This window comes from Rhineura floridana, chromosome 1 (genome assembly GCF_030035675.1).
Source record: "Rhineura floridana isolate rRhiFlo1 chromosome 1, rRhiFlo1.hap2, whole genome shotgun sequence".
NCBI lineage: Eukaryota > Metazoa > Chordata > Lepidosauria > Squamata > Rhineuridae > Rhineura > Rhineura floridana.
In genome coordinates this window covers 300493819-300514462 of record NC_084480.1, presented here as the reverse complement: position 1 = coordinate 300514462, position 20644 = coordinate 300493819, and the positions used below count along the sequence as shown (strand labels likewise).

Below are 20644 nucleotides of genomic sequence, written 5' to 3'. Positions count from 1 at the left end.
GATGAGTAGGGCTATGCACAGCCCCTTCGTCCACCCCGTGCCTCTGATCTGGGGGACATCAGACTGACCAACCCTGCCCCAGATCTGGTCCCAAATAGGTTTGGGGGCAGGGCTAATGTTTAAATAGGGGTTTAAATCCATAATTAGCCAGGAGAAAGGTGGGGGAAGGAAATGTTGTGTCTCTACCCCCTGACTGAGATGGGGGTCAGTTCCACAGGGTACTGCAATGCCTTCCGCTCCACAATGCCTCAGTGAAGGCATTGATGGGGGAAGACATAGCAGCACTCTGCAGAATCAGTCCTTCTGTTGAACAGATGATCAGCAGAGGGAGCATCCCTGTGCAAGTGAGGCTCTGCAAAGAAAGCCACTTGCGGAGCATTACCCGCACCCTGCAGAGTCGACCCCTCAATTCTGCAGGGGTGATGCTCAGCAAGCAATTTCCTTTAGGAAAGACACTTGCAGAGCATCACCTATGTGCTGCAGAATTACCGAGGGATTAATCCTGGGCATATGCTTGTGGAGGAAGTCATCAGGCAGGCAGGAAGTTGGGCCTACCTTTTCTGTAAGACACAGCCAAGCAACAGAGGTAGGTCTTGGCCTTTTTCGTGAGGTTTTCTGGCCCTGCCTGGCTCTCCTCCTTGCCTGATGCCCTGCTCCCTCATAGCTATGGATTGCTCTGGATAGTCATCCAACCTGACCTGGAGCAATCCGTGGCTGTCTGAACCCAACATGTCCTATACCTGAGTACCTCTGTATAGGCCTGATTTGGCTCGGGACTCAGCCAAATCCAGTGCACAGCCCTACTGATGAGGAATGAGATCTTGGGGTTGTATAGTTCAACGAAGATGTCAACCCAGTGTGTGGCAGCTATGAATTCCATGTTAGAGATCAGCAGGAAAAGAACTGAAATATCTTAATTGATGCCGTTATAAAAATCTATGGTGAGACCACACGTGGCATTCTGTGTATAGTTCTGGTCACCTCACTTTAAAAAGGATATTGTAGAGGTTGAAAAAGGTTCAGAAAAGGACAACCAAAATGATTAGGTGGTTGGAGCAACTCCCCTACAAGGAAAGATTAAAACAGTTAGGCTTTTTAGTTTAGAAAAAAGGTGAGTGCTGGGAGCATGATAGAGGTGTGTAAAATTATGCATGGTGTGGAGAAAATGGATAGGGGGAGGTTTTTCTCCCTCTCTCAGAGCTCCAAGACTGAAGGTTGGAAGATTCAGGATAGACAAAAGAAAGTACTTCACACAGTGCATAGTTAAACTGTGGAATTCACTCCCACTAGTTTTAGTGATGTCCACCAACTTGGGTAGCTTTAAAAGAAGATTAGACAAATTCCTGGAGGATAAGGCTACTGTCAGTGGCTGCTGTCAGAGACAGTATGAATACCAGTTGCTGGGAATCAAGTGGGAAGAATGCTTTTGTGCTCAGGTCCTGCTTGTGGACTTAGAGGCTTAGGAAGCTGTATTCTAAGAAGTCTAACTGGCAGGCATGTTACGTGTTGGCGCCAGGGGGCAGGAGAGGAGAAAAAAGGATCCATCCCATTATGAGGCGCAGCTTTCTGTGGTTTCACAAGTTGGCCTTCAGTTACGCTAGAATCCAGTGAGGCAACGTCTGTATCTGTAGTGGTCTGACATGCTTTTCACTCTCAGCTAGGGCTGCTGTGACTCTTTTATAACTACAAAAAGTCATTTGCAGCTGGACTTCTGTAATGTGTTCTGTACTGGGTTGCCCTTGAAGACTGTTTTGAAGAAGATATAGAATGCAGCGGCACACCTTCTTGTGAAGGTTCATCACTGGGAACAGTGTACTGACATTCTATGCCTCTGAAGTACTAAATAACTGTTTGCCTCAGTGTTTGTGACTTCCTTTATGCCTCATCACAAATATTCAGAGTTGCTGATTGTCTCTGTACCAAGCGTGGTGTACAATACTAGTCCAACTCAGAATAGACCCACTGAAGTTAACAGACATGACCAAGTTAGGTTTATTGATTTGATTGGGTCTACTCTGAGTAGGACTTATTAAATACAACCCCAAGAGTGTATGATGAAAATGTGCCATGAGGAATAACTGCAGCTGCCTTCTGCTGGAGACTCACCAGGGTCTGAGCCCAAAGGTTTTAAAGAAGTAATGGCCTTGTTAAGAATGTAAGAGCCTGCTGGATCAGACCAGTGGCTCATCTAGCCCAGTATCCTGTTGTCACAGTGGTCAGCCAGTTGCCCATGGGAGGCCCTCAAGCAAGACCTGAGGGCAAAGAGCACCCTCCTCTCCTGTGGTTTCCAGCAACTGGTATCTGAAGCATAATCCCTCTGACCATGGAGGGAGAGCATAGCCATCATGGCTAATAGCCATCATGGCTAATAGCCATTGATAGCCTTATCCTCCATGTATTTGTCTAATCCTCTTTTAAAGCCATCCTAGTTGGTAGCCATCACTGCCTCTTATGGGAGCAAATTCCATAGCTTAACTATGCACTGTGTGAAGAAGAATTTTCTTTTGTCTGTCCTGTATCTTCTAACTTTCAGTAATTATTGTGGCTGGCTTTGGATTTGTGTAGGTAAGATGGCTTGTGGTAGTACTGAAGTGACATAGCGCGTATCTTCTTGGCACTGTTGTTCCTATTTAGCTGGTTGTTCATGCCCTGAGCCTTCAGGCTTTCGACAACTAAAAAAAAGCAAAATTGAAAAGCTAGGGCTAATTCCCAGTATGCACATAACTTCTGTCATCTCATTTGGTGACTTCTTGTGGATGTATGAACTGACTTCACAGAAGACCACTGTGTTGTCTAGAGATGTGAGACAATAATGAAAGCTCAGTCTGTGATGTTTGATCTGGGATGGTTCATTCATATATGCAGTTCACCACTTGTGCGCTAGCTGTAGTATTATCAATGTCGGAGAGTCGCGATGCTGGGAACAGAGAGTTCTGAGCGAGCTTATATGTGTGTTTGAATCCTTGCTAAAGATTATACCTTTCCTGCAAAATAGTCAGACAGAGACTTTAAGCTTTAAAATAAGAAATAACTACTTTATTCTGGAAGTACATACTTGATAGAAAAAAGTCCTATATCTAGCTAACTAGCTAAGTTGGAGATGCAAACACTGAGCCCAGTGCTTGCCCTCATGCTTGGAGGAGAGGGAGAGACAAAGGAATATGTCTGCTCTCCCTCACAAGAGAAAGAAAAAAAAAAGGAAGGAGGGAAGGAACTGTGATCAACATCCTATGCGTATCGGTCTAGCAGGAAGGAAGAGACAGGAGATCAAAGGCAGGTATAGCCTAGCAACCAAGAGGTCTCCTCTCTAAATACCCTTTTTAACCCCATGCACCCTCAACCCACAAGTTGGAGTTGAACCACATATATTCCAACAATCAAAAGCTAAAAGCAGAACTAGCATATTTTCTTAGTAAATGCTCAAACATTTTCCCCCCAAGTTGAGGTCTCTGCTTTAGGTTTCAGGTGTCTACATCCTCTGGACTATTCATGAATAACCTCCAGATTATTCATGAATAATTGGTTTAGCCTCTTGAGTTTTCCAAGCTAGATTTCAAAAAATCATAATGTAGTTTACTCGGTATGTGGTGGGTGGGGAATGAGGTGGAAGAAAGCTTTGAAATGAGGTCATGTCTGATTTTTGTGAGGGTTTTTATTTGGCTCATACCTTTTTATTGTACAGGGCCCTAGCAACGGGCCTTTCTGAGAAGGGTGAGTTGGTGTGGGAAAGAAAATATTGTGATTTCTTTGTGTGTGTGTTTGAGCCTGTTGAATAGCACTCATGTTGGGCATATATAAAAAAACAATAATGGAAAACCTTATAAACTTTTAAGTCAGACAGGAAAAGTGCAATTTTCCTCCCTCCTTTTAGTCATTTAATTTTATTGACTTGTTTCAAACAAGATATGAGTAGTATTGAAGTATATAGTATTATTCATAAGTATATGAAAAGTATTTTGAGAGATGAGCTTAAGCTCATTGAGGAAAGGAAGAATGCTACATATTCAATAAATCAATCATTTATTCGACCCTAGGGTCAGCATAAAACATAGTAAAACAGATCATCCAACATATAAAATAACTAATATATAACATTTTAATACAATTAATAAAATAGGACTTAGATTTAAAATAGTTATAAAATTTTCCTAGTTTTATATCTTTGTTGAGTTTGTTGGAGTTTGGCACCATATTTTGATTTCAGAGATCCATTCTTCTCCTGAGCTAGTAAGGTAATAAATAGTCCAATTAAAGTTTTGGATTTCAATTAGGAGAGCTTTTTAAAACATTACACCTTATGTTTTGAGCAACCACACTAAATTTTGCTACTATGGTGGTTATTTTCGAGGATGTATCTCCTAACAGACGTTCTAGCCAAAAATGTTCTGATTCGTACGGAAAAGGAGTCAAAAGAGGAATGATTAGCTGTTGCCTTGGTGTCTTGCTACATATTTGTAAACCTAGTTTTGTGAAAAATTTGGAATTCACACTAAGAAAGATATTCTCTGTTCTTCATTAAATCAACCTTTAAAAGAATGTTAGAGGCATGGTGCAAAGTCACCCAGCCAAGGAACTCAGTTGACTGTGAAATTATCTCCATTACAGTGCAGTAGGATATAAATGAATTAGCAGTAATGAATAGGATTCGTTGTTGGGATTGTTGTTGTTATTGGGAGGCTGATTTTTTTTAACTCTGGATTTCTGTGCATTAGTGGTCTGAAATGTAATATAAAAAAATTAAAACTGAATGTACTGCACAGTCAATACATTGTATATTGTTATCCAAGTAGAATGATCAACATCACAACAATGGTTTCAATCATATAAGGTAGTAGAGTCATTTGGATCATTATTTTGTCAAACTTGGGGAAGCAGAATTATAGCCAGCCTATTCTGTGGCAATTGTATTGCCTGATGATTTGGCTTCCTGGCCCAATTGATGGTACCAGATCTTACCTTTTCATGGCCTTGGAATGTCATTCCTTGGGGACCACCTCTCTTCATACCTGCCCAGCCTCTGGTTACATTATGCAGGGCAGACACTGCTCCATGTGCCTATGCCACATAAAGTGAGGATATGTGGAGTGAAGATCAGGATCTGCACTGTAACAGTCTCAAGGTTGTAGAATGACCTTCCTAGTTAGGCTTAAAGCAATATGGTTTTTGTGGCTTTTCAAAGAGGGTGCAACATCTCTTTTGAAAGGCCTATGAGTGTTGAGTAGCATTTCTGGGTCAGCAGTACTGCTGCTGTTAGCCTCTTCAAGCCTTCACATAGAAGGTTAAGTAAATGTGTGTGTGTGTGGGGGGGAGATTTGCAGGGATGACATGGGTGTTAGTGGTCATTGTTGTTGCCCCTCTCCATGAGTTGGATGGCAACCATTTGAAGCGGGGAGCCTCCAGTTCTCATGAAGGCCCCCTACATGTTTTAGAACCATGGAAAAGCAGAGGTTCCTCCTCCAAATCATGGACTATGACCATGAGCAATGACAGCATGAGGATAGAGCTAATGTTCTCATTCCTGCGGCTCCCCTCATGTGTTTACGTAACTGTAAACATGAGTTCCTGAGAAGTGCTATAGCATTGTTCTAGCTATTATTGTTTGAGACAATTATTTGCAACTGTGTTTTGTTGTGGTTGTTTTTCATTTGTTTTTGTGGAATCTGCCTCCAGCATATGAAGTCTCTTAACTCCAAAACCAGCTTGAATTTGAACTTGGAGGCCTTTGTGTTCTTTCATGTTGCAGGAGAAATCTCAACTACTTTTCCAATGCGTATGCTGCTGCAGTCAGCGCTGTGGATCCAGACGCTGGAAATGGAGAGCTGTGCATTAAGGTGCCATCAGAGCTTTGGAAGCATGTTGATGGTAAAGTACAGACACCCTTAAAATGAAACTGCTACAGACTTACTAGCAACCTAGAATAGTTTTACACGTGCATTGTGCTTTGGCAGTGGGTTGTTGGCCTTGCAATGCTGGTGAAGCACTTTTCGTTTTGAGGAGCAGATCAGGCAAACCGTTAGATTACACAAGTTGCCTCAAGTAACTCTAAGAACTTGCTGTATCGCAGGCTACTTTCTGTGTACAGGAAAAGTCTCTCTAAATATTTTCAATACAACATATTTTATAATAGAAAATTCTATGTCACTCAGAAGTCCTAGACCATCTTCAAAGGTCTCACCTACACACTTTCATCTTTTTCCTCAGTCCATTGAAGCTGGGAGTGCAAGGTGCTTTTGCAAGGGTGAATATTTAATACTGAGTTTGCCATATTCTTTTAAGGCTGAATAAATACTTACGTTATTGTGGTTGGTCTTTTATTGCTGCAGAATTAAAAGTCTTAAAGGTACATATCAACTTTTCTCTGGACCAGCCAAAAGGAGGTCTTCATTTTGTGGTACCCAATGTGGAAGGCAGCTTGGCAGAGAGAGGGGCCCATGTCTTCTCTTGTGGATATCAAAATTCTACCAGGTGAGAATGGCAGAGTCTTAATTTATATACCTTACCTGGCTTGTGCAATCCTCATTAAAATGCCACCAGCCCTGAAATTGCAAAGTGATGTAAGAGTTATAGATCAGCCCTGTTTTGCTTCACAGTTACTTCAAAATATCTTAAGATCACTTCCAACAAGACATTTTCTTTATATGGAAAGGAAGAAAACAAATAATCGGGTATATCTTCATTGGCAATTCAGTGCCAACTTCAGCTTTTCATCTGAAGTAAAATAGATGTGTACATGCTTCTCAACAATTACGGGGTCAGTTGCCTGGTGATGTTTCATCCTCCCACTTTTTTTCACTTAAAAAAAATATTTAAATTCCAGAGGTGCAAGGGTCTGATTTACCCCTACTGAACTGAATGGGGAAGTGAAGCAACCAAGCACCTAAACTAACTGGAGTCATTCCCAGCAGCTTCTCAAAGTAGAATAGGAAAAAAACTTAGCATTTTGCCTGCCTAGCATTCCATTTGTATATGTTCTACCACTTCAAGAGACCTGGAGTAGATTCCTGCACCCCTGTTTTTGAAGGAGAATAAATCTGTATGTGAACAAAAAAAATCAGAAAGGACTGACGAGGTCTGTTGGACCCTGCCAAGGTGCAGAGTCAAACATATTTCAAGCATGCTTTGCCGTGCATGTTTCTAATGCTTTTTGTCATAAAGTGGAACTTTCACAGCTGCTCCAGACTAGCCAGTCTTTCGATATTGTAGAGCTGAATTGTCTTGAACATGCATGAGGCTTTTCACATACAGTGGCAGCCTCATGGAACTCGTTCTGGCTAGGTTTTTGTAGCTTGTTGTGTCTGGACATTAACAGAATGCAGTTTTGGTTTGGGAAGGTTCAGCTGCCTATACCTGTTTTACAAAATAGTATTATTTTGGTAAAGTTAAGGGCTAAAATACCTGCACATCAAATACTACTGCATTTTAGGAATCTAGTTTCAAATTGGGAAGATAATTATGGTTTTTTATGCCCTAACTTTCTCTCCAGGTTTTGGTTTCCTTGTGTTGATTCATATTCTGAACTATGCACATGGAAACTGGAATATACAGTGGATGCCACAATGGTGGCCGTCTCAAATGGAGACCTAGTGGAAACAGTCTATACTCATGATATGAGGAAAAAGACCTTCCATTATATGCTGACTATTCCAACTGCAGCATCTAACATCTCTTTGGCCATTGGACCATTTGAAATTCTTGTTGATCCATACATGCATGAGGTAACACTCTTCATATGCTTTCATGTGGCACTTTTCATATTCAACTTGATTTGTTCTGGTGTGAAGTTCTTGAGGTGGGATTTGTTGGGATTTCGCTCTCGTTATATTGGTCATATATGACTTTTAAGGTGATTATCTTTTTTTGGTTCTGAAAAACATAGTGCTACCTGTCCTGAATCTTCAGGTAGTTATCAAAAGATCTAAAATAAGTTATCAAGAGCCAGAATAATAAAGTTGGAATAATCAATTTTTCTCAGTACCACTATTACTATTTGTTTTCTGTTCTGCTTTATGAATGTTTACGTTTTGTCCTATGTCTATCTTGGGAACTACCAATTTTATTTTAACTTACAGTGGATCCCAGTGGGCAGAAGTAATGTGGCACTCCCCCTTAAAAGCATACTACTTTGTGGCCCTTCATACTGCAGATAGGCTGTTCTGTGCAACCTCAGACCAGACAGTTAAGCCTTGCATTGACTCCCTTTTCCTTGACCTCTGAAAAACTTTAGAGGGCTAGTAACACTGCACCCAGTTGCACAGCCAGAAGCTGCTGTTTGCCACATCCCCTTGCGGAGGTCCCAGCTGCCTGCATTCAACGATTGTGAATACAGAACCAAAATTGCTTGTCTTAATATTTCCCTTAAGCAGAGTTTTAAGATTTCAAATGTTAACATTTGGTATTTGCTAATGTAATTCTCCTTTTTTAAAAAATGTTTTCTTTTTGTTGTTGTAGGTGACTCATTTTTGTTTACCGCAGCTTCTCCCTCTGCTCAAACACACCACATCGTATCTCCATGAAGTCTTTGAATTCTATGAAGAGATACTTACATGCCGCTACCCTTACTCCTGTTTCAAAACTGTTTTTGTAGACGAGGCATATGTTGAAGTAGCTGCTTATGCTTCCATGAGCATTTTTAGGTATGATACTCAATCCATCTAAAATGCAGTGGTTTAAGAAATGCAGATATTCACTACACCTCATTATACTGGTAAAGACATATTTCTGTCAAAATTACTAGATGTTTTTCTGTGTGCTGATTTTTTTAAAGGAAATCCACTACTATCATTGAAGTACATGGGGGGGGGGGGCAAGGACAGTGTTAGCTTGGAGCCTGGGCTACGGCCAGAGCTCAGTTGTGTACTCGCAGGGGATGGCTTTGGGCTGGTTCCAGATTTTGATTCAGTTTCCAGTTTGTAAAATGGTACTGAAGGTAGCATATTTCTTAGAATTGAGCAGTGAGATAAGAATTGGAAAAAAAAATTGCAATACCAAAAAAGTGAGTGCCAGCAGTGCTATATTGATGGTTGCCAGATTGACTTCAGTCCTATGGAGCCAGTTTTAGAAGCATAGAGTGTTGTCCCTGTTGATGGCTTTTAAAATGTTTCCAGTTTTAATTCTGTGGCCTCAGTCCAAAGCGCACGTGGCAAGCAGTGTGTGCTTTTGGAATGGGAGACCTTTTGGATGACACCCCTTTCCTGAAAGGGTGCTCAGAGAAGCTGATCCTGGAACTTGGATGAACTCCAGAAGCACCCTCTGATGCAATGCAGTGATGCTGTTGCCAGTTTTGTTTCCTTTTTTAAAAAAGGAGGGGGCTCACAGTGGAGGAGGGGGCTCACAGTGCTTTTTGTGTCTCAAGATTAACTGACTTATTAATTGCAGCCAATATTTAAAGTAGCTGCTTAAAAAATAGCACAAGTACATCTTGAATAAAATGATAAACTCCACTTTTGAAAAGGTACTCGAGGCCATTTAAAGCTAGCTATTAGCTGTCTATGTAAAGCTGCTTTTGTTTCAGAAAAAGAGTGGTAAATTTAAGCAAATTGGCAGCATTCTCTTTGTTTGAAGGCCACTATTGAGAACACAGTTGAAACAAATCCATATTTTGACACATGAGTTCTGTGAGAACTAATGCCCCAGTAATAGAAGAAACAGCAAGAACCAAGAATAGAGGAGTAGAAAGGGAGAAAATGGCATAGGATTCAAACATACAGTATAATTTACTATAGGAGACTCTGAGAGGGATATAAAACAAGAAAGGATTCTGTGGAATGTTGGTATAACTTTATACAGTACAGCAGGGTAGCCAAGGTGGTGCTCCAGATGTTGTTGGAGGCATCCAGCATGGCCAGCAAACAAGGATAATGGAAGCTGGAGTCCAGCAACATCTGGAGGACACTATGTTGTCTGTCCCTACAGCACAGGAATAGGAAAACTAATTATGGAAATGTTAAGAGGGAGGTATAAAATGTAATTTAAGCACTATAGAAAAGTCAGTATTTCATTTTGCTGTTTCAGTTAGGGATTTGAAGACATTAAGATTACTTAATACCAGAAATTGTTGACATTATTTTTCATGTTTGATTTGGGACTTTATAATTTTTTTGATTTAAAGGTTGATAAGAGTGGCCTGGTTTGCATGGAACACTAAGCCAAACTGTGGCTAAGCATGAATGAATGAGTGTGCAGGTATTCAGAGGAAGAATTGTGACCACTTTGCTTCTCCTCTGCTGTTGCACTGTGAGCGAATGAGCATCCGAACCTGAACTTGTGGTTTGTCCTGGGAGACAAACCGTGAGCCCAGGTTTGAATGTAATGCAAAGCCAAACCATGGCTTAGCTATGGGTGATGGTGAAGCAGCAGGACTGGAGGAGGAGCAAAGCAATTGTGATTATGCCTCTGATTACCCACACGCTCATTTGTTCACACTTAGTGATAGTTTGGCTTAGCATTGTATGCCAATTCGACTGGTATAATTCTGAATAAATGATTATACTTGATTTAAGCAAAACAATGCAATTGTTCTAATATGTTTTTAAGCCCTAACAATATTGCAGTTAGCATTTAAGATTTTGTGTTATTTCTTTTTTTACTTGTTTTGTTAAACTTAAAGTAATTTTTATTTTGCTTGTTTAGATTGTGTGGAGTTTTGTTTCTCTTGAAGATTTTGTTTTTCACTGTTGTGCGTTTCCTTCTTTGTGCTTTTCATTTAGCACAAACCTTTTGCACAGTGCAATGATAATAGATGAGACCCCACTAACCAGGAGGTGCTTGGCTCAGTCTCTGGCTCAGCAGTTCTTTGGTTGTTTTATATCTAGAATGTCTTGGTGAGTACATCTCTTAAAATATATAACTCTCATGTAGAAGTTTGGCTATAAGTATGTGAAGCATTACAGATGCTGAACATAATGCAGATAAATGCTATAGCTATCACAGTGTCATAACACATTTGGGGTTTCTTAAATGCACAAGATAACATCCATGCTCTTAATCTATATTTACTTACATAGATATTTAAGTTTCTGTATGACAGAGAACATTTTAAATTAATAAAAATGCCAAAAGATATTTAAAACAAATCACTTTGCTAGTCTGTTGTGTCAGAAACTGAGAGTCCTGTGACACTATAGAGTCAGGAGTCAAAGAGGCTAACGCACACACGAGGTAGTAAATTTTTCTTTCTGATAGTAGCTTCTTTAACTGTGTATGGGAGGCTGTTATCAAGGGCCCTGCATGGGAGGAAGTTGTTGCTGGAAGAGGGGAGTTGTGCACAGTGCTTTGATGCCCAGCCTGATAATTTTATTGTGGCTTGAGCTTTCATTGTTAAGACCCAAATCTTATCCGATGCAGTGTAACATGAATATGGCATGAAAAGACTCATTGGAAATATTTTAAAGGGAGGCTTCCAAGGCAAAGTAGCCTAGTTTTTCAATACAGTTTCATGAGTCTCACTTATTGCCAAGACACACACATCAGTTCTCAGCTCATTAGTCTTTTATTTATTTAGATGTCCAGAGATGTCAGCTTTTAAAACATTTTTACGAAGAAAGCATTAAGCAAGGAGACCAGATTGTGTGAATCAAGAGGTGTTTCTCTTCATTTTTGCTTTCAGGTCAGATGAGTGGGTGTTGAAGGGAATCTCTGGCTATATTTATGGCCTTTGGATGAAGAAAACCTTTGGTGTAAATGAGTATCGCCACTGGATCAAGGAGGTAATGAACCCAGATGAATTTGGAAAGCATCTGTGTGCTTTTACATGGATACACAAGAGCTGTCAGTGCCTCTGGCTTTTGGCGGTATAAAAATCGAATAAAATAAATAAATAAATAAATTTAAAGAAAAGCTGCCACAGTTAAGAGGGAGAGCACCCGTGGCCCAAATGCCTGTGTGTGCGATTCTAGAGATTCTTCACAAAACATTGCCTGTGTACCTCTTAGCAATGATGCTGCCTTGGGTGATATTATAACCTAGCTACATCTTTGAGGCAGCATTTTGTTACCTTTGGTCGATTACATAAGGTTGAGCAGAACAGTTTTTTCTATCTCAGGAAGCACATTAACAACCTATCATGCAGAGAAATTAACAAGCCCCTGGTTGTCTAAAGAGTCCTGGTGTGATTTTGCTTGCAGAGATAGAAAAAGCAGAATGTCAGGGGGAAAGATTGCAACTTAGCCTTCTCCCTGCCATTCTAGTTTTCACTATGGAGGGAATTTCTGTATACAGAATAGCAGTGGTGGGGAACCTCTGGAGTGTGCGCCTACCCATTTGTCCTGTGCAAGCCATGCTCACCTCTCTCATCACCTGCTGTCATGTGACTACAGGCACTGAAAAGTTAAAAGCCATGGTTGCAAAGGAATAGTGGGGAGTGCACTCTTAAGCTTGATTGTTCTTTGCAGCAGTGGCCTTGGATTTCCCATTTCTAATGTCATACGATGACAGATGATGGAAGGGGGGCGTGGCTTCTGCTACCCCCACTTCCATCTTTGGCCATGCCCACCATGGAAGGTTGGCCTCATTCCACTCTGGCCCTTGAGCCAAAAGTAGTTCCCTATCACTACAGAAGAGCATTCAATTATGTGAGCCCCCACCTGCTGTCTGAAGAAGGTGCAGCCCAGACACTGGTTTACTCTTTCAGTGCAAATTGGACCTTTGTTGTAGAGTGGGGAGATTTCACACCATTCTGCTAAGTGCATGATTTTTGAATTAGTCTAGGCCATCTGGTTCTTTTACTTGCATGCCTTTGTAGTATATATCAGCAGTTGTGAGGGTTTGCCACAAAAAAGCAAAACAAATGATTTTTAAGTGATCTTGATTGAATTTTCCAGCCTTGCATCCTGTCTTCATTTCCCATTTTAAACACCCTCATATGTTATCATGGGAATATTGCACTATATTCTCCCAGCTCCCACTCACCACCAGTCAATTTCTTAATAATAGTTCATCCTATCCACTGAGACTAAGGCACCAAGCAGTAGGTGGAAAGGAAAGCAGGACACCATACCTTCAAGTGTTACCTAGAAAAGAGTGTGTCTTAGAACACATCCGACACACTCTGGCAATTGCACATTGCAGAGACAGTCAATAGTGGTGGCCAAGCTATGTCTTTGGGCAGCTTGTCTGCCATTGGGGAACTTCTAATTGAAGAACCCCAGTAAGTTTATGGGGTACCCTAGGATTCTCTAAAACGTGGTTGGAAAATTACAGCAGTGGGCAAGTGCTCTTTGCAGATAATCTTTGTATCTGCTTATTATACAGCCACGAGACTGGCTCTATACTCAAGACAACATGGATTTTTCACATTCCACAATGTTAAATTGAAAATACTCCCCCATGCCATTCTGATCCTTCCCATAAGCTCATTTCAAAACAAAACCTTACAAAACTTATATCCTGAACTCAGAAATGCTACCTTAACAACTCTCTTAAGTTTTCATGGCGATACACAAAACACTATGAGAGAATTGAGAGCTCAAAGTGTAAAACAAGAGAGGAAAAAATCCAGACCTCTGTTGGACATTTTTCTGTTAGTGGTCTCATAATTTCTTGAAATTTATTTATTTATTTTATTAAACTTGTATACCGCCCCATAGCCGAAGCTCTCTGGGTAGTTTACAATAACTAAAAACAAATACAATTTAAAATACATCTTTTAAAAAACAATTTAAAACACAATTTAAAAATTTAAAACAATATAGAACACATGCTAAAATGCCTGGGAGAAGAGGAAAGTCTTGACCTGGTGCTGCAAAGATAACAGTGTTGGCGCCAGGCGCACCTCATCACATATGTCATTCCATAATTTGGGGGCCACCACAGAGAAGGCCCTCTCCCTTGTTGCCATTCTCCGAGCTTCCCTTGGAGTAGGCACCTGGAGGAGGGCCTTTGATCTTGAATGTAGTGTACGGGTGGGTTCATATCGGGAGAGGCGTTCCATCAGGTATTGTGGTCCCAAGCCGTGTAAGGCTTTATAGGTCAATACCAGCACCTTGAATCGAGCTCAGAAACATAAAGGCAGCCAGTGCAAGCGGGCCAGAATCGGTTTTATATGTTCAGACCGTCTGGTCCCTGTTACCAATCCGGCCGCTGCATTTTGCACAAGCTGCAGTTTCCGAACCGTCTTCAAAGACAGCCCCGCGCATTGCAGTAGTCTAATTTAGAGGTTACCAGAGCATGGGCAACAGAAGCCAGGTTATCCCTGTCCAGATAGGGACATAGCTGGGCCACCAACCGAAGTTGGTAGAAGGCACTCCGTGCCACTGAGGCTACCTGAGCCTCAAGTGACAGAGATGATTCTAGCAGAACCCCCAAGCTACGAACCTGCTCCTTCAGGGGGAGTGCAACCCCATCCAGGACAGGTTGGACATCCACCATCCGGTCAGAAGAACCACCCACTAGCAGCATCTCAGTCTTGTCTGGATTGAGCCTCAGTTTATTAGCCCTCATCCAGTCCATTGTCGCAGTCATGTTCACAGAGTACCTGTAATTCTATTACTGACCTTGCCCCATAGTCTGACCTTCGTCTTCTGCAGATGCCTGGCTGATTGTTAATTAATGTAAGAAATGTAACATTGAAGTCTATTAGAGTGTCGGGCATGCTCAGTAAGAACCAACTGTCAGTGTTCTAAAAGCCAGACTCACAGTTGTTTGGCTTGGCTATCAGGTGACCACACTCACTGCAGAAATTTATTTCACTTTAGACAGTCAAGGCTTCCCCTAAAGAATCCTGGGAAGTGTAGTTTGTGAAGGGTGCTGAGAGTTGTTAGGGGACTCGTATTTGCCTGACAGAGCTCCAGTGGCCAGAGTACTTTAACAGCCAGCCCCTCTTCTGGGGACTGTATCTCTGTGAGGGGAATAGGGCTTCCCCTAGCAACTCTCAGCACCCTTCACAAACTACACTTCCCAGGATTCTTTGGGGGACACCATGGCTGTTTACAGTGGAATAAAGGTCTGGTGTGGAAGTGGCCTGTAAGAGCTTTGGTTTAAATTTGGGTGGGAGGCTACATGTGCCTGCCGTAGAATAAAAAGGTGGCGGAAACCCTGAAAAACAATGATACTGTTCACAGTGTTATACCTTTTGGAAAGAACAGGGGCTTTCCCTCTGCCCAGTACCTGCCCACCCAATCTCCTCCCCTCCACCTTCCTCCCTACCCCTATCCTTCCCCCCTTCTCTCCCTCTTCCCCCTCCTCTCCCCTCTGTGCCCCTCCCCCAGATCATTTTCACCTATCCTAAGCATGAGTGTGCAGGAGTAAATCCCATTGAATTCAAAAAGTATGCAAATGATCAAAACTTTCCTCCCCTCCTCCTCCTCCCCGGGAGGTGTGAAAACAACTTTAAAACACAAATTCTGCTATTTTTACAACTACTAAACACTTTGTACATTAATATTGTTGCTTCCTCTCTGCTAAAACAAGATCAGCAGAGCACATACCTTGTTTGTGTTACTTGGGCTGATTGCGGGTGTTGCAACCACTCGTCATATGCTCAGAGGCACATGTTACCAAATTCTTCCAAGCTACACAGGAAGTGGATTGGACTCTGGAAGACCAGCCCAAATTGTGTTTGCATTTTGACAAATTTGTAGGGCAGTACAATATCTCAGAGTGGAGGTCAGGTCTCCTGCTCCCCTGGTGCATTCACTATAGCTGCCCAATTTCCCTGCTTTTTAAAGTTTGGTAGAAATATCTGTTGGCTATAGGTATGTCCTTAAACTGCAATTTTTTTTGCCTAAGTGAATTTTTAATGTGAAGTAGTGGGATTTGGCTTGGAAGGTGTGTGTGTGTGTGTGTGTGATCCAAATGCACAGTCTTCCTGTGATACCCGAGTCCAAATGGAATAAACTCTTGATTTTCATATTCTTAAACATGCCCACTTGCAGCTTTGCCTTCTCTTTGTAACCAAATACATATTTGCAATGTTTTGCATTTCAGGAACTAGACAAAATAGTGGTGTATGAACTGAAGACTGGCGGAGTCTTGCTTCATCCAATCTTTGGTGGAGGAAAAGAAAAAGACAAGTATGTTTAGTTAGGCAGTGAGTAGATTCATTAGTCCATTAATATGTATATACTTTGGGTGAGTAAAGAGACATTGGACCAAAGCTTAATTACCTTAGCTATCTAGCCCCATAAAGGACATTCCTGGTAAATATTAGCCTTGTTTGAATTACAAAATGGAAGTGTAATAACGGAATATATGTTATGCAGAGCAAAAACCTTTCCAATGAAAAGGAAATGGGAGGTGTGAAAATAACTTTAAAACACAAATTCTGCTTGTTTTACAACTACTAAAACCCTGTTAATGGCCAATGTACATCAGTTTTAAGCAAGCTCTGCAATTTTTTCAAAAATACATCATGTGGCTAGGGAACATCACTCTGTGTAGCCATGTGGAGAGAGACTACTTTATTGCTTATTAAATGATTGTGAAATACTATATAAGTGTTAAACTGATTATGTTATCATAACATGAATTTAGAAAGCATTATCGGATAAAAGGGAATAACTGTTCAGCATAAGTTGCCTGATTCAAATTGGGTCCAATATCCTTGAATATTATTATTTCAATTATAGACACTTCAATGAAACTAAATACACCTTCTTTAATAAATTATAGGTGCTTTTCACTCTGGCTAAAACTATTAGTTTGCTGCTTGAAGCACTGCTGGCTAAGCAGTTTGGGTGCTGTAAGGTTCAACAATAAGATGCTTACTGTTTCCTTTTGATGGCTCAAAAGAGATATTCAGGAATAGTGAACCTCTACTCCTGTCTTCCTATACAGAAAGACTACATTGTAGAATGGTACAGTGAACTATTTTGCCACTTCTGAAGTGTAGACAGAAGTAAACTGCCAATTTTGAATGTTTCATATATTTCTTTGGTAATGTGTCTAGGTAATTTTAATTTTACTCAACATTTAAAATATTCTAAGTGCACTTCTTTTTTTTTTTTTCAATAATTTTTATTCAAATTTTCATAAAACATACAAGACAAAATCATAAAACATTCAAAGACAAAAAACAAAATCAAAAATAGTTAAACAAAAAAATAAAAATAAAAATAAAAATAAAAATAAAAAATAAAGAGTAAAATATTGACTTCCCATTTGTCAAAGATCAGATCAGTTATAAGTCTATAATATATAACAATCCTGTCTCTTAAGTCATATTATAAAATCACTTTCCTCCAATAGTTATCTTACTTAATCATCAAATCTCATAAACATTACTTTATTCTTTCCACAAAAAGTCAAAGAGAGGTTTCAATTCTTTAAGAAATATATCTATCAATTTTTTTTTTCCAGATAAGCATATCGATTAACCCATCTCATTACTAATTATGATAATCTTATTGTCATAACCATAGTCAAAATAAACATTTCAATTAATCCATCACATCAGAATCTGTTAGGTTCAGTAATTTCAGTAGCCATTGTTCTATTATCCCTATTAATTCCATTTTCCATCTTCCATCTTCAGTAGTCTTGTTAAGTCCAGTAATTTCAGTATCCAATCTTCCATTATCAGTATTCCATAATAATCTTGCTGTCAAAGCCATAGTCATATAGTAAGAGTCTGATGGGAATTACCTCTATCCCAAATATTTTCTTGCCATCCATTCTGAATAGGTTGCTGAAATACTGCTGTAAAATCATATCTCTGTTCTTTTTTTCAAAATACACTGGGTCATCTCTTGAAAGTTTTTCCATTGTCACATGGCTGCAGTTAATTCCATAGATTTCCTCTATATTGGGCTCCATCACATCATTCCAGTCCAGAAGATTATCCATGCCATTGATAACTTTATCTCTAGAATCTTCATTAATTTCTTCAGAGATAACATTGAGTTCCAAACAATAGATTTTATTTCTAAAGTCCATAGACTCCCAATCTTTTTCCTGTTCCACGTTTGTTCCAATCTCCGGGGTCTCCTCTCTCACAGGGACCCCTGTTCCAGTCTCCAGGGTCTCCTCTCTCACAGGGACCCCTGTTCCAGTCTCCAGGGTCTCCTCTTTCACAAGGACCCCTATGTCTTTAATCTCCTGTGTCTCCAAACAATAGATTTTATTTCTAAAGTCCATAGACTCCAAATCTTTTTCCTGTTCCACGTTTGTTCCAATCTCCGGGGTCTCCTCTCTCACAGGGACCCCTTCCAGGGTCACCTCTCTCACAGGGACCCCTATATCTTTAATCTCCTGCGTCATTTTACTCAATTCAATTTTCAGCTCCTTACAACCCTGTCGCAGGTTTTGTTTCGTTATCTCAATCTCATCCATTATTTTCTGAAACATAGTTATTTCCAGATTCTCAGCCACTTTCTTAATTGCCATTTTAAAAGAAAAATATAGGAAAACCACTTCTTATTTCAGCAACAATTGGGTTAATACTCCAAACTTGGTGACATCACAGTATAAACAGAGCAGACAGCCTTATCTCTCCATAGTTAAGTAAACAAAATGCAGTTCCCAGGATCGAAACAATTAATGGCAGTCGTCAGAAAACAGATTCGTCAAAATAAAATAGACCAAAAAGAGAGTAGTCTCAGACAATATAATATTCTTCAAAATAAAAATCTGGAATAGAAATCCCTCTTCTGTGTATATCTTTAGAATGCAAATCCAGGACAGCTTTTTGCAACAAAAACAGAGATAAGCTATTAATTAGTGCGTAGCAGAGAGAAGTTATGGCTCCCCAGTGAGATGTCAAAAACCGATCAATCTGGCAAATCTCTTTTAAACAGCAACAATTTAAGTCAAGTAAAAGAAAAATATAGAAAGAAGGGTGCTTGCCTGTTAGTGCGTTCTCTCTTAGAAGATAAGGTGAACGTTCGCTTTATCAGATAGAGCTTGCTGTTGAAAATCCGTCCCACCTTCGTCGGCTGGACCTCGTCCCATAAATTAATGAGATCTGGTCGTCCCAACAAAAATAGGCTTTGAGGTTAATCTCTTCGTTTCTCCCTACCCGGGAGAAGTTTAATCAGTCAAAAAAAAAGAAAAAACTGACTGATATATCTGAATAAGCTTCTTTTGAGGCAGGAGCCCGTCTCAAAAGCAGGCACAGGCTAAGTCACCCTTCCCGGAAGTCCAAAATATTCTAAGTGCACTTCTTGAGTTCTGTTTTCAATATTGAAAATGGAAATGGACTGCCTTCAAGTTGATCCCGACTTACGGCTACCCTATGAATAGGGATTTCATGGTAAGAGGTATTCAGAGGGGGTTTACCATTGCCTTCCTCTGAGGCTAGTCCTCCCCAGATGGCTAGGGCCCTCTCAGTTTGCCACAGCTGTACAAGCCAGCCCCTTCCTTGTCCGCAACTGCCAGCTGGGGGGCAACTGGGCTCCTTGGGACTCTGCAGCTTGCCCACGGCTGCACAGGTGGCAGGGCACGTAACCCTTGAGCCACTCACTGTGGGGGTGATCTTTAGCTGGCCCTTGACACCCAGGAGACACAAGCGGGGATTTGAACTCACAGACTCTGGACTCCCAGCCAGGCTCTCCTCCCCACTGTGCTGTACTAGCTGCTGTTTTCAATATTACAAATATTTTAATTAATATGATACACCTCTTGAATTAGTAGAATCCCATCTGGCTCTTTCAGTTTTTATCTTTGCATTATACACTTTGCTGTATGCTATAATGAGGCTTTCCATTACAATCCAAAATTAAATGCTCCTGAAATGATCTTGATTTAATTTTCCAGCCCTGCGTCATACCTGCATTTTTCTATAAAGCATCCTCACACATTGTCATGGGAATACTACACTATGTTCCAGTGCAAAGCCCACTTAGTCATGAGACTGATAGAAAACAGAATCAGCATGGAGTTCATGTTGCAAGTAAGTGTTTGGACATTGCCGGAAATGCATTTAGTTTTTAGTTTTAAAATTAACATTTCAAAAATGTATATTTATAATTACTTTTTTTAAAATGGCTAGATTTCAGTATTTTTACATATAAAAGGTGACCCCAGAATTATACTATGAAGCTTATTTCAATTGTACACAAATGGCAGGTGCATGTAGAACATGAGCTAGCTCTCAGCCGTGTAATAGTTTGGGAGTCAACCATAATATTGTGGGCTCCTATCCCAGAACAATTTCCCCCCTGCTACCTTAACCATGGGTATACTTGTATCAGCATTGACTGCAATTAGAAGCTTACAACAGGGATGGCTAATCATTGGCCCTCTAGATACTGGGCTACAACTCCAATCAGCCCCAGCCAGCATGGCCAATGGTCAGGGATGATTGGAGCTCCCCAGCAGCGTCTGAAGGGCCACAGGGAGGCCACTGCTGACTTGCAGGATTCTCTGCTTGACCTGGATTTGTCGACCAGGAGAACCTGGTTAACAGACCCTGGTTAAGAGGGAGCCTGTTTAGCCTTTAGCCACAGTTGATATTGGTACTGAGCATTTTATTCAGTTGTAGTCCTACATGCACTTAACCTGACAATAAGTCACATTGACTTATCGACGCTCACTTCTGCGTAGACATGTACAGGGCTGCATTGCTAGTCATAGTTAAAGCAGAAGGATAGAAATTAAGAGACAGCAGCATTACATTCTCAGTGGCCCAAACTCTGTAATATTTATTTGTTATAGTTGTACCCCACCTCAGAGCATCACATATAAACTCGTCACAAGCCAGGCCTAGATCTGT

At 40.7% G+C, this 20644-nt stretch overlaps 1 protein-coding gene across 5 annotated transcripts in view; it reads left to right on the top strand.

The window, feature by feature from the left end:
• The window catches only part of TAF2 (TATA-box binding protein associated factor 2), a 78506-nt gene that overhangs the window by 12899 nt on the left and 44963 nt on the right, over window positions 1-20644 (top strand). For all 5 annotated transcript variants that reach the window (XM_061605694.1, XM_061605703.1, XM_061605713.1 and 2 more), the window contains exons 5-12: window positions 5744-5862; window positions 6324-6465; window positions 7484-7715; window positions 8449-8633; window positions 10707-10820; window positions 11606-11705; window positions 15922-16007; window positions 19687-19822. In XM_061605694.1, coding sequence (XP_061461678.1) covers window positions 5744-5862; window positions 6324-6465; window positions 7484-7715; window positions 8449-8633; window positions 10707-10820; window positions 11606-11705; window positions 15922-16007; window positions 19687-19822 — 1114 coding nt within the window. The remainder of the gene's footprint in view (window positions 1-5743; window positions 5863-6323; window positions 6466-7483; window positions 7716-8448; window positions 8634-10706; window positions 10821-11605; window positions 11706-15921; window positions 16008-19686; window positions 19823-20644) is intronic.